We start from the raw sequence: 15000 nt of genomic DNA, 5'->3' as shown, positions 1-15000 counted from the left end.
TTGTGTGGAAAAGAGGATTGGTGTGGTGTGGTGTGGTGTGTGGAAAAGAGGATTGGTGTGGTGTGGTGTGGTTTGGTGTGTGTAAACGAGAATTGTTGTGGTGTGGTGTGTGTGTGGAAAAGAGGATTGGTGTGGTGTGGTGTGGTGTGGTGTGTGTAAACGAGGATTGTTGTGGTGTGGTGTGTGTAAACGAGGATTGTTGTGGTGTGGTGTGTGTAAACAAGGATTGTTGTGGTGTGGTGTGGTGTGTGGAAAAGAGGATTGGTGTGGTGTGGTGTGGTGTGTGGAAAAGAGGATTGGTGTGGGTGTGGTGTGGTGTGGTGTGTGGAAAAGAGGATTGGTGTGGTGTGGTGTGGTGTGTGGAAAAGAGGATTGGTGTGGTGTGGTGTGGTGTGGTGTGTGGAAAAGAGGATTGTTGTGGTGTGGTGTGGTGTGTGGAAAAGAGGATTGGTGTGGTGTGGTGTGGTGTGTGGAAAAGAGGATTGGTGTGGTGTGGTGTGGTGTGTGGAAAAGACAGTCCCTCCAGTTTTTCGCGATTCAGCGATCGCGTGGATTCATGCAAATTCAATGATATTCCGCATAATTTCACGATGCCGCGTAATTCCTGTAAAGCCGCATTTTTCCCGCAAAATTTCCCCTTTGTCCCCTTCAACATTCTGTGGAGTTTATTGATTTATATTTTCGTCAAAAAAAAAAAAAAAAAGTGACTGCAATACCACCGGAGACGAAAACCAATAGGGAGCATTTTTGTTAATATGTCACTGAAACATTGAAAAAGAATTGCCTGCTATTTCGCAAGTCGCGACCCTCATCTCAGCTGCTCCGCGTCTCTGTCCTCCCCTCCCTCACACATAAACTCAGGCGTCGGTGCTGCACACTCGTGACCTTTTTTTTTTAACAGCAGTAGCCTACTTTTCAGTGCAATCCTGGCTGGAAAAAGTATTGCTGCCGATTTATCCATGACGAAGAAGTATATGCAGTCATGAAATAGTGGCGGTGCTGTCGCACAGTAGCAAACATCTACGTTACATTTTTGCGCAACGTCTCCACTCTCCCCTGTCGCTTTCATGAGCATGCTACCCGACAGTCGTTGTCTGATCTTTTTTCAATGTTCGCTAATGTTTGTAATTTAAGGGTCTATGTCTATGCGTAGGCACAAGCCTTCTGATAACTATCACTGTAGTGCCGATCGCAAAGGATTCTAAGTGTGGAGTTTTGCAACTTGTTTCAGTCAAGGACACCGAGATAGGAAGTGAACGGCCCTTCCACGCGTTCACTGTGTTATTGCAATAAAGTCTTGCGAATCCATGCAGCCATGTACACAACCATGTCAACTAGAGCGTGTATGCCATCACAACTTTGCATCAAGCAAATAATGTGCAACAGCTTGAGAGAGAGAGAGAGAGAGACGTCTTATTCCAACAGGTGACATTAACGCTTGCATACAGCCTGGCTACTGTACCCTGCGACGCTCTTCATTAGCCAACTGGTAGGCTATACCCACAAGTATTTTTTCATAACGCGCAGTCCCGTTTCCCCCGAGTGTCGCGGCCATATTTTTTTTTATACATTGGACGCACTGGCTTATAAGACGCTCTGGCAGTTTTTGACAATATTTTATTATTCTATTAGGCCTATATAGGAAGTGTGTTTCTGAATCTCTCTCTCTCTTTTGTCTTACTGATTGTGGTTTTCAGTTACCAAAAGAACCCAGAAAGGGATGCAAAATCTTTGCAAAAAATGAGAAAATGCCGCAAAATCTTTGCAAAAAATGAGAAAATGCCGCCACAAAATCAGACATTTTGACCGCAAAAATCACAAAATCCCAGTGCAAAATCCTGGAGGGACTGAAAATAGGATTGGTGTGGTGTGGTTTGGTGTGTGGAACCACATTTTTTTAATGATCATGTTTGGCACATGTTCCTCATAAGAAAGCATTGTCATACTGTATGTTGTATTGGACATTTAACAATGAGTTATATTGGAACGTATTGGGATATTTGTATATACAGTATATTTGAGAGTGCACATGGCAATGTGTTCTATTGAAATGTAATGGCATTATCGTATCTTCCATAGGAAAGCATTGGCATATGTTGTTCCCGATAAAAGCCATGTACATATTTTATATGATTTATTGCAAAGAATTGGCATATGTTGTATCCACTATGGACAAATATTGGCCTACATTGTTCTCCATAGTACAGCATTGGCATAAAATATTATCCATATTAAAGCTTTGGCATGTGCTATTATCCATAGGAAAGTCTTTAGCATAGCATATGTTGCTCCCTATTGCAAAGCACTGGCATATGTTGTATTCCCTATTGCAAAGCACTGGCATATGTTGTATTCCCTATAGCAAAGCATTGGCATATGCTGTATTCCCTATTGCAAAGCACTGGCATATGTTGTATTCCCTATTGCAAAGCACTGGCATATGTTGTATTGCCTATTGCAAATCATTGGCATATGTTGTATTCCCTATTGCAAAGCACTGGCATATGTTGTATTCCCTATTGCAAAGCATTGGCATATGTTGTATTCCCTATTGCAAAGCATCAGCATATGGTGTATCCACTATGTAAAATATTGGCATATATTGTTCTCCATATTGTTCTCCATAGGAGAGCATTGGCATATATCTTGTACGATCCATATAAATGCATAGGCATATGTTATTCCATAGGAAAGCATTGGCATATGTTATTAAATCGGAAAACATTTGCATATGGCATTACCCATCGGAAAGCATTGGCATGTGTTATCTTCCATAGGAAAGCACTGGCATGTGTTATCTTCCATAGGAACACATTGGCATATGTTATCTTCCATAGGAACGCATTGGCATAAGAAGTCATTGGTATATGTTATATTGCATATTGCAAATCATTGGCATATTGGTGTATTCATAGAAATAAAGAAGAATGTCCGCACACTGCTCCCGTGTTGCTTTTTTAAATTTTTCGCAAGTGAGCGCTTTCGAGCTTTCGCTCTTCATCAGACTACTGACTGTACTACATAATGGTGTATTCACCATTGAAAGGCATTGGCATATGTTCTTCTCCATAGGATATCATTGACATACTGTATGTTACAATCCATAGGATATCATTGGCATGTGCTGTTCTCCAAAGGATATCATTGCCATGTGCTGTTCTCCATAGGATATCATTGCCATGTGCTGTTCTCCATAGGATATCATTGTCATATGCTATTCGCCATAGGATATCATTGGCATATGCTGTTGTCCATTGCAAATCATTGCCATGTGCTGTTCTCCATAGGATATCATTGCCATATGCTGTTCTCCATAGGATATCATTGGCATATGCTGTTCTCCATAGGATATCATTGCCATATGCTGTGTTTCCCTGCTTGACTGTATGTACCCCTGACAGGGTGTTACAGTAATGGATGTCCCCATACAGTGGTGTTGCAGTAATGTATGTCCCCATACAGTGGTGTTACAGTAATATATGTCCCCATACACTGTTGTTACAGTAATGGATGCCTCCTTACAGGGTGTTACAGTAATTTACGTCCCCATAGAGTGGTGTTACAGTAATTTATGTCCCCATCGAGGGGTGTTACAGTAATATATGTCCCCATACAGAGGTGTTACAGTAATTGATGCCCCCATAGAGGGGTGTTACAGTAATATATGTCCCCATTGAGGGGTGTTGAACTAATGTATGCCCCCATACAACAGTGTTACAGTTATTTATGCCCCCATACAGGGAGGGGTGTTACAGTAATTTATGTCCCCAAAGTTGCAGTAATATATGTCCCCAAAGAGGGCTGTTGAACTAATTTATGCCTGAAGAAGATCTATGATCGAAACGTTGCTCCTAATAAAGTAAGTCTTTTGCAAGCAGTGTGCAGATCCTTTCCCGCTCCTACATGTGACAGTTTTTTGATTTGGCACCTGCTGATGCTTTTTTGCTGAATGTGCGCACTTTCCACTACACACTAATTTATGCCCCCATAGAGGGGTGTTACAGTAATATATGTCCCCATTGAGGGATGTTGAAGTAATTTATGCACCCAGACAACAGTGTTACAGTTATTTATGCCCCCATACAGGGAGGGGTGTTACACTAATTTATGTCCCCAAAGTTGCAGTCTTTGCTACTCTGTGCTACTCTAGTTGTCGTCTGTGCTTCTCTGCGCATCACTACTGAACATTAATGTGTGTGTGTGTGCGTGTGCGTGTGCGTGTGCGTGTGTGTGTGTGTGTGTGTGTGTGTGTGTGTGTGTGTGTGTGTGTGTGTGTGTGTATGTGTGTGTGTGTGTGTGTGTGTGTGTGTGTGTGTGTGTGTGTGTGTGTGTGTGTGTGTGTGTGATCCCCATTATATACAGTCTCCAGGTTGTCGTGTGTGCTGCTCCACGCCTCTCTACTGCCCCTTGTGGTGCTGTGTGAGCGCAGCTGTCCGGCGGCGTGTCGCTGTGAAGGCAAGATGGCGTACTGTGAGGGCGGGGCGTTCGAGACGGCGCCCGCTAACCTGAGCGCCGGGTGCCAGGTATGTAAGAGTGAACTATACTTTATACAGGGCTCTAAATTAACACACGCCAACACGCCAAACACGGGTGAAAATTCATTTTGGCTAGTAGAAAAAAATACCTACCCGCCAATATGGCTAGTAGCGCCCGAGTACAGTAACTTATGAACGGTAAACCGCTGCTCTGACGAACGTTATACGGCCAGATTTCCTACATTACCCATGGACACTAGCGTCACGACGTAGCCTCCCACCATGGGCTTTCCAGTGCATCGAGCGTCAACTCCATGCTGTTGCGCGCGCCAGGATTGAAAACATTTCAGACTACCAGCCTTCTGTCAGCTAAGCTGCGCTCACACTATTCTGACAGGCAGCTCTCCTCCTATGCTCTCGTCGCTTTCGCTACAACCTTTTTAACGTCACTACTGCTATTATTACTATATGGACCTTGCTGTAACAGGCTGCATTTTTGAAGCAGCGAGGCCCTGACCGTTTCAATAACAGGACTTACGCAGATTATGCATAGCGCTACTTCTGTTGTGTAGACTATGTTTTGTGCGAGTGATGAGAATGTGGCGGGGGTTAGAGCAAGGTTCTGTGTGTTGGTGAATGCTAGTAGTAATTGTAAATAGTGACGTTAAAAATGAGTGGTTGTGGAACGAAATAGCGACCAGGGCAGAGGAGGAGAGCCGACTGTCAGAGTAGTGTGACCGTAGCTGTCAGTTCAGTTGTCTTCTGAAATGTTCAGAGTCCTGGCGCAACTAAGTTGGAAAGCCCACGCCATCGGAAAGAAAAAAAAGCAACCAACGACGAAGCTGTGGAAGTAACAAAGGAAGCGAAGATTCCCGAGATATTATTTAGCTTTAATTAAACCACAGCCCTTATAGTCTCTTACAAAATCTGTGATTAAACTAGGCTTCTTGTCATTTTGATGCGCATGGTAGAGAAGAGCTCCTCCTCTCTCCTCTCCTTTTCCTCTCATCTCTTCTCCTTCCTTCGGGTGTGCGTATGTGAGGTTTTGTAGTGTTGGCTGTGTGCTTGGTTAGGCCTACTGCATGTTAAAGGTCTGTTATGTGAGTGGGATGTGGTTCAGCTGTTTTCAGAGGAATTGAACAAAAACTCATCAAATTAATTAGGCCTAAGTAATGAAAGTAAAAAATAAAGCAGAAGTTAAAAAATAATGAAAAAATATATAGCCTATTATGCTTATTATGTAGGCATATAGTCGCCTATGCAGGCCTATAGTGTATCTGTGTTGTAGAAACAGTTGGACAAAATGACCATAATTAGAAAAAAAATAACTAGCCTAATGCATATTTTATTTTGGTGAGATTAAAAAAATGGCTAGTTGAACTTCTGTTTGGCTGGTAAGAAAAAATGTCCACTAGCCAAATTGGCTGGTGGTGGAAAAAGTTAATTTAGAGCCCTGACTTTATATATAGGCCTATATATGGTTGGTATATGTGTAATGATGCACGTAATGTCTAGTGTGTAATGTTTTTTGTCTTTTGTATTTATGCTACTGTACATGTAGGCTGTGTATGCTACTTGACAACTACATTTTCCCCTGGGATCAGGGTTAGACTAGGGGAGAAATAGGCCCCGGGCCCTTTTGGGCTGAAATGCCAATCATTTTTGCCGCAGACCTGACTTATCAATTGGCCCTACACCCTCTTGGACCCCTATATTCAGAAATGTAAAAAAAACAAATCTGAAAGTAGGGGTCCCACGAGGGTGCAGGGCCCACCAGGAAATGCCTGCTATGCCAGATGGCCAATAGGGGCCCACCAGGAAATGCCCGCTATGCCAGATGGCCAATAGGGGCCCACCAGGAAATGCCCGCTATGCCAGATGGCCAATAGGGGCCCACCAGGAAATGCCCGCTATGCCAGATGGCCAATAGGGGCCCACCAGGAAATGCCCGCTATGCCAGATGGCCAGTCCAGCCCTGTTCAAGTTCAAACTCAAGTTCAGTTTATTTTGTCCCCAAGGGGAAACTAAGTTGTAGCAGATATTAAAAACAGGTATTAAATTTAGGACAGACAACAACCAACATAAAGACAGAGACCACAGGTCAACACAGCACAAAGACTTAAGACTGGGATCCAGTACACAGAATTTAAAAATCAAGAAATAAAATAAAAACCCTGCCTGGGATTAATAAATGATACTCTACTCTACTCTACTCTACTCTACTCTACTCTACTCTACTCTACTCTGCTCTACTCCTCTCTGCTCTGCTCTGCTCTGCTCTTCTCTTCTCTTAACTTCTCTTCTCTTCTCTTCTCTTCTCTTCTCTTCTCTTCTCTTCTCTTCTCTTCTCTGCTCTTCTCTTCTCTTCTCTTCTCTTCTCTTCTCTTCTCTTCTCTTCTCTTCTCTTCTCTTCTCTGCTCTGCTCTACTCTACTCTACTCTACTGTACTCTACTGTACTCTGCTCTCCTCTTCTCTTCTCTTCTCTTCTCTTCTCTTCTCTTCTCTTCTCTTCTCTTCTCTTCTCTTCTCTTCTCTTCTCTTCTCTTCTCTTCTCTTCTCTTCTCTTCTCTTCTCTTCTCTTCCCTTCTCTGGGTGCCAGGGCCTCTCCCTGCGCTACAACCCCCTGCGGACGCTGCCTCCGCTGGGCTTCAGCCACCTGCCCCAGCTGGTCTGGCTCTACCTGGACCACAGCAGCGTAGCCAGCGCCGACCCACTAGCCTTCCAGGGACTACGCCGACTCAAGGAGCTCATACTCAGGTAAGATACTAATATTATTATTATTATTATTACCCCTATTATTAATAGTAGCAGTAGTAATAGTAGTAGTATCCAGCGTAGACCCACTAGCCTTCCAGGGACTACGCCGACTTAAGGAGCTTATAGACGGTTTCATGGAACGTTTGCTTGTTGCTTGGTGACATGATATGGCCCGAAGTAAACTTCCGGTCTGCTAATGTTTTGGTAGGCTGCAATCTGTCGGCACTACCAATATAATTACAAACGGTTTTAATATTGGTGAAAAAAATGCTTTTTAAAAATGTTGTTCTGCGGTAGGGTGCAACTTCACTTCTGGTACCAATCCGCTGACAAACGTGACGCGGATAATTAATGTGTAGGCCTACATGATGCCCAGTCTGCACATCTTACCAAAGCAGACCTAGGGTTGCCACATTTCGTGGTTTAAAAAAAAAAACGGGACACATTGTCGTGCGAGCGTGAACCATTTATGATATGTGTTTATTTCAATGGGCTAATATGAATTTGTGCATTATTTTTTTTTAAAAACGGGGACGTTATTTCACTTTCCTGGACAGACCATAACAAACCTAGCCTACAGTAGGCTAGAAACCTTGGGGTGTGGCGACATTACGAGACTGTGTTTCCATTTTGTACGTTTTCGTGAAAATACTTTGTAAGCGCTTGAAGATAGCATTCATACTTTGCAGTATTTTCTCTTTCGAGCGCGCACCAGGATGTTACTGTCGTGCATTCGTGCCTGTGTGAGGCTGCCTTTTGATTCAATCTGAAAGGACCACCTGTGTATCAGTGGCAGCGACAGATAAACAGACAGACAGACGAAACCTCACCACCAAATACCAGAGTAGGCTATTTTACCTAAAATCAGGTAACCATTTGGTCACGGACATTCAATATTTGCTTAAAAACACCCTGTACACGAGTGACGAGTCACAACCAGCTAATGACAACATGTGAGTTCAAGCCAGCAACTTGACTCAAAGCATACACAGCACAACAAAAAAGAAAACCCTGTTCAACCGTGCAGACGTCCCTGACTACTGTATTAAACTTGCCTTACCTTAAAACTTTTCATGACCCCGGCACATCTCGTAATTTTGTCGATGTAATCCACATTTTGACGTAGCAGCCAAGCCAGTGCTAATCAGTCAGTCATATCCTGTGTTAGCATTGCTATTAACCTCGACATCAAAGACGTCTGCTGAATTGTCCAAAATAAATACAATCCGGACGTTTATCCTTTTCTTCAGCAGATGACAGTGAGTCTGGGTATTTCGTCGTCCTTGTCCCAAGAAGTTTAGTAGTAACAGCTGCTTTTCAGAACTTGAAGGAATCGTTGCGACTACATTTAAACTAAATTAACCTGTAACAGTGTAGGCAGATGCAAGCCCAACTAAGTCCCTAATTCCTACAACAAACACAAACTGTAGTTCTACATAATTATGTGCTGCCGTGTTTTTTAGACACACCATCACCCGACCAATGTTGCCAAAGTGCCATGCTTTCCTTTACATTGAGGCTATGTGAGGCTAAATTAATATGATTAATACGATCGTGAAGTTTTTACATCTACCCCAAAAATGGACGCGTAGTGCCCCCTATGGGTGATTGCTGTCATAAAAATGGAAAACAACATTTATTTTTCATTTTCTGTGCCACTCTCAAATGAAATACAGCGCTTGTGTAGCTGTGTTGATCCGATGCAGTGTATTGTTTGCGGAAGTGTACCGGAAATTAAGTTAGGGCCATAGAATGTTCATGCCTTGTTTTTGTTTTGACTGTAAACGTTCCATGAAACCGTCTATACTCAGGTAAGATGCCTACAGTCCTAGGCAAAGATAATTAAGATATCTACTCAGGTAAGATGCCTGCAGTCCTAGGCAATGATAATTAAGATATCTATTCTAATGTATCCTGCAGTCCTAGGCAAAGACAATTAAGATATCTATTCCAATGTAGTACAATTAAGATATCTATTCGGATGTATCCTGCAGTCCTCTGCAAATACAATTAAGATATCTATTCTAATGTAGTACTATTAAGATATCTACTCAGGTAAGATGCCTGCAGCGCTAGGCAAAGATAATTAGACGTTCGTCCCTGTCCCCAACCTGTGGAACTACTCTCTAATCATAAGACCACAGATGACAATGAAGATATCTGTTCTGTTCTATTCTAATCTATACAGCTCTGTTCTGTTCTATTCTATTCTATTCTATTCTATTCTATTCTATTCTATTCTATTCTATTCTAATCTATACTGCTCGGTTCTATTCTATTCTATATAATTCTACTTATACTAATGTATTCTATTCTATTCTGTTCTATTCTATTCTATTCTATTCTATTCTATTCTATTCTATTCTAATGTATACTATTCTATTCTGTTCTGTTCTGTTCTGTTCTATTCTATTCTATTCTATTCTATTCTAATGTATACTATTCTATTCTGTTCTGTTCTATTCTATTTTATTCTATTATATTCTATTCTCTTCTATTCTAATGCATCCTGCTCTGTTCCTCAGCTCCAACTCCCTCTCCTCGCTCCCCAACGGCACGTTTGTCCCGGTCCCCAACCTGCGGACGCTGGATCTGTCCTATAACCACCTGGTGGCGCTGTTGCCGGGTTACTTCACGGGGCTGCGTAAGCTGACGTCGCTGCTGCTGCGCTCCAACACGCTGGCCACCATCTCACTACGCTCCTTCCTGGACTGCAGAAGCCTGGAGATGCTCGACCTCGGATACAACCGCCTACGCAGGTGCAATTTAGTCTCCTGAAGTTGTGTACCTTATTATATATTATTGTTATTATTGTATTGGTGTTATTATTATGTCCTCCGCAGCCTAATATCATATATCTTATTGATTCATATATTTTATTTATCATTATTTATTTATTTCTGTTCTCCTCAGCCTATCCTGCACCACCTTCATCTTGTTAATATCATATATTTTATTAATTTATATATTTTATTGGCCGACCCGGGTTCGATTCCCGGTCCGGGTCCTTTGCCGGTCCTTACCCATCTCTCTCTCCCAGCTCACTTTCTGTCTCTTCTCCACTATCCTGTCTCACAAAAACCAATAAAGGCTGAGAAGCCCCCAAAAAATATTTAAAAAATATAAATAAATTATACATTTTATTAATTATTATTCTATTTATTTCTGTCTTCTTTAGCCTATTGCGCACCACCGTCATCATGTTAACATCATATATTTTATTAACGTGTATATTTTATTAATTATTATTCTATTTATTTCTGTCTTCTTCAGCCTTTCCCGCACCACCTTCATCGGTCTCCTGAAGCTGAACGAGTTGCACCTGGAACACAATCAGCTGTCTCGCATCACGCTGTTCCTGTTTCCACGGTTACTGAGCCTCCAGTCGCTCTACCTGCAGTGGAACCGTCTGCGCAGTGTGGAGCAGGGACAGGCCTTTGTCTGGTACACACTGCAGAGGCTCGACCTGTCAGGAAACCACCTGCAGAGCCTAGACCCAGAGGTGACACATTATGTTACCACCCTTATATCATATTATCATATTAATATTAAATCAGACCTCATAGAGCAGGGACAGGCCTTTGTCTGGTACACACTGCAGAGGCTCGACCTGTCAGGAAACCACCTGCAGAGCCTAGACCCAGAGGTGACACATTATGTTACCACCCTTATATCATATAAATATAAATCATGTAATATCTATAGCTAGACCTCGTGGAGTAGGGACAGGCCTTTGTCTGGTACACCCTGCAGAGGCTAGACCTGTCTGGAAACCACCTGCAGAGCCTAGACCCAGAGGTGACACTACCCTATTTACACTATACACCAGGGGTACCCAAACTTTTTTCTCTGGGGGCCACATTATCGTTCCTGACTGTGATCAGGGGCCGGGATCAATCATGTGGGCTGTATACTAGGCCACTGCCTGTTATGGCCATAATTTCTAGCACAAAATAGTTCATCATTACAAGTGATTTGCAAAAGAAGTGAGTACTTCACATGTTTTTCAATTTGAAATACCACAGGTATTTATTTTATTTTCTAATAACAACCATGTAAAAATAGCAAGGAAAGGTTAGAAAAATATGGTGATTGACAGTTTATAAGTGATACAATAGAAATGGTAGGCCTGTTTATATTACAGTGAGATGAGAAACCATCAAGACAAGAAACCTCTGGTGAAAATTAAAGACTGTGTTACTACCCTATAAATATAAATCATGTAATATCTATAGCTAGACCTACTTACCTATTCTATCATCAGGTGTTCCGCTGCCTCCCCAGGTGATATTATAATATTTTATAGCGTTAGATATTATATCATATTATATTTCTATATTCTTCTTCTACAGCAGCCTCCCCAGGTGATATTATAATATTTTATAGCGTTAGATATTATATAATATTATATTTCTGTATTCTTCTCTCCCCAGGTGATATTGTTATTATTTTATAGCGTTAGATATTATTTAATATTATATTTCTCTATTCTTCTCCCCCCAGGTGTTCCGCTGCCTCCCCAACCTGCAGGTCCTCAATCTGGAATCCAACAAGCTCTGCAACGTCTCACAGGAAGTGACGTCGTCGTGGAGTTCTGTTACCACGGTGAGCCTGGGAGGCAACTCGTGGGACTGCAGCAGCGGCCTCTGCCCCCTGGTGTGGTGGATGCGCAACTACAGGGGCGCCAAGGACAGCGGCATCATCTGCAGTTCTCCTCGTGGCCTGCAGGGGGAGCGTGTCATGGAGGCCATGAGGAACAGCAGCCTCTGTGAGGAGGCACCCACGGACCTCCCCACCTCCTCTCCTCATCTCTTCACCTCCTCCTCCTCCTCCTCCTCCTCCTCTCCGTCTCCACTCTCCACCTCCCCTGCGCCTGTGTTGCGACCCCAGCCCTCTCCTCCTCTGACTCGCACCCCCTCCACCCCTCCTCCCCAAAGCCCCCTTCCCCCACCCCCTAGCCCGCCCATCTGGCCCATTCAAAGCCCTCCTCTGCGCCCCTCCAACCCCTTCCCCCCCTCCTCCTCCTCCCCAGCTTTCCCCGAGGCCGACTTCGAGCACATGTCCTTCCACAAGATCGTGGCCGGGGGCGTGGCCTTGTTCCTGTCCCTCGCCCTCATCCTATTGGTCACCTATGTGTCATGGCGACGGTATCCCGGCAGCATGCGGCAGCTGCAGCAGCGCTCTCTCCGTCGCAAACACAAGCGTCGCCACAAGAGGGCGCTTATGAGACAGGTGAGTGCAATATGTTTGGTTGGCATTATAGACCCGTTTACAAGTCATGTCATCACAGGCTGTGCACGCATTCTTTACTCAAACATACACACACACACACACACACACACACACACACAAACAGACAGTGCAGACCCTAAAGAGAGAAGACCTGCCGTCCTGAAGTGTGTGTGGTTGTAAAAAATAGAGTACCGTTGTCACACAGCTTTTTCTACTAAATATGAACTTTGCTGTTTGCTCCCGCCAGAAGACCTTGTAAGAAATAATTGGGAGTTGTAAAAAAACATATTAGCTCTCTATGCACCTTAACTCTGATGCTCTGCTGCTCTGCACTCGTTCTCTTACGCCTTGTCTCTTTTCTTTTCTCTTGTTTTCCTGCTCTTTCCCCCTTTCTTTCCCCCCTTTTCTCCTTCATATCTCTCTCTCTCTCTATCTTTCTGCCATTTCCTCGTCTCCATCTCTCCATCTCTCTGTGCTCTCCCTTTCCCTTTCTCTCAAATATAAATAAGACATTGGACCGTAATCTCTCTCTTGCACTGTATGTGGGCCAAAATGAAGAACTTTACTAACGGCAGCTGTCTGTTGCCATGTTACACGTTTCGTTGTTTAGTGTTGGATTTGACACTAATCTATCTCTCTTGCACTGTATATGTGTATTATTGACCGTAATATATCACTCTTGTCTGTGTCTGGGTATGTTTTATCATTGACCTGTAATCTGTCTCTCTGTGGTCTCAGGTGGTGGAGGTGGGCGAGGAGGGCAACCTGCCGTCACAGCTGCGAGAGTACTACCTGACCTACGACCCCTCGAGCCCCGACACGCAGCTCACGCAGCTCAGCTACGAGGCCACCAGCTCGACGTCGCCGGACGCGGACGCGCACGCTCACCTGACGTACGAGCAGAGCAGCACGGACACGCTCCACGCCCTCGTCAACGGAGGGTGCACCTGCGCCACCATCTCGGGGTCGCGAGAGTGTGAAGTATGACCAGACGTCGCCCCCACCTGGTCAAACCCCTCCCTGATGCCCCCTTGATGCATTCATGAGACTCCGCCAAAACGAAATCTGTGATGTAGACCATCACTTGGGTTCTGGAGACACCATCACTTGGTTTTGCGGGTGTGTTGGATTCGAGCAGAATGGCACAAACACACTCCACACCCTTCTCAATGAGAAACCCACCTGTGATGGAGAGGAAAGAGCATGACTCTATTTTTGGAGAGACCATCACTATGGTTGTGGAGAGACCATCACTAGGGTAATGGAGAGACCATCACTATGGTGTTGGAGAGACCATCACTATGGTGTTGGAGAGACCATCACTATGGTGTTGGAGAGACCATCACTAGGGCTGTGGAGACCATCACTAAAGTTGTGGGTGTGATGGACACCATCTCCAATGAGATCCCACCAAAACCCCCAGTGATGGAGCTGGATGTGATAGATTTGAGCAGAACACGCCCTTGTCAACAGGGGTGCACCCGCGCCACCATCTCCAATGAGACTCTGCCGATACGGAAAAGAAAAGGTTGTGGAGACACCATCTGCCGATACGGAAGAAAGACCATCACTAGGGTCGTGGAGACACCATCGCTAAAGTTGTGGATAGAGCAGCACAGACGCAATGCACATGCTTGTCAAAGGAGGGCGCTCCCGGGCCGTGCCACCATCTCCAATGAGACTCCACTAAAACCCCCTGTGATAAAGGTGGAGAGACCATCATTATGATGCCTGAGACAAAATCACTAAGATGGTGGAGTCCATTTTCTATACAAGCGCGAGTGTGATGTGAGCAGGACCCTTTTGGAATGTATAGGCTAGGAAGGTTGGGACGAGGATGCTGAGTAAGATGAATCATCAGTGATGAGGTTACTGGGCGAAGTGAGCGAAGTGAGGTGATAAGATGGACACCACATCCGTCCCTCCAGCAGTCTTCTTGACTGTGTCTGGATGTGACCTCCTGGTGATCTCCTGCCCTAGAGCCTCCTCTGGGGGTCGGCGCCTGACTACATGCCCCTCCTCTGGGGGGTCGGCGCCTGACTACATGCCCCTCCTCTGGGGTGGGCGCCTGACTACACGCCCCTCCTCTGGGGGTGGGCGCCTGACTACACGCCCCTCCTCTGGGGTGGGCGCCTGACTACATGCCCCTCCTCTGGGGGTCGGCGCCTGACTACATGCCCCTCCCTCCGGCCTCTGGAGCCTCCTCTTGGGGTCGGCGCCTGACTACATGCCCCTCCTCTGGGGGGTCGGCGCCTGACTACATGCCCCTCCGGTCCGGCCTCTGGAGCCTCTTGTGGGGGCCTGCTGAGTACATGCTCCCCCTTGCAGCTCTGAGACTGTACTGCTCCCCCTGCAGGTCTGAGACTGTACTGCTCCCCCTGCAGGTCTGAGACTGTACTGCACACCTTCTCTATGTGGCCAGGAGACCTGTACATAGTACAGTTGTTTTTTGGGTTTTTTTTTTTTAAAAGGGGACTCAACACAAAACAAACAAAAACAAATATTGTTGGGTTTTTTTTACGTATTCGTCATCAT

General features: G+C 44.8%; 1 protein-coding gene across 1 annotated transcript in view; it reads left to right on the top strand.

Annotated features, from left to right (window-relative positions):
* The window catches only part of LOC134446441 (leucine-rich repeat transmembrane neuronal protein 4-like), a 14009-nt gene extending 557 nt beyond the window's left edge, over positions 1-13452 (top strand). Inside the window, exons 3-10 of the mRNA XM_063195808.1 lie at positions 14-35; positions 4363-4523; positions 7076-7233; positions 9759-9992; positions 10507-10735; positions 11737-12465; positions 13222-13266; positions 13366-13452. Coding sequence (XP_063051878.1) covers positions 14-35; positions 4363-4523; positions 7076-7233; positions 9759-9992; positions 10507-10735; positions 11737-12465; positions 13222-13266; positions 13366-13452 — 1665 coding nt within the window. The remainder of the gene's footprint in view (positions 1-13; positions 36-4362; positions 4524-7075; positions 7234-9758; positions 9993-10506; positions 10736-11736; positions 12466-13221; positions 13267-13365) is intronic.
* The last annotated feature ends 1548 nt before the right edge of the window (positions 13453-15000 follow it).

Source organism: Engraulis encrasicolus, chromosome 3 (genome assembly GCF_034702125.1).
Source record: "Engraulis encrasicolus isolate BLACKSEA-1 chromosome 3, IST_EnEncr_1.0, whole genome shotgun sequence".
NCBI lineage: Eukaryota > Metazoa > Chordata > Actinopteri > Clupeiformes > Engraulidae > Engraulis > Engraulis encrasicolus.
Note: the sequence above shows the minus strand (reverse complement) of the source record. Positions and strands in the feature narration are given on the sequence as shown.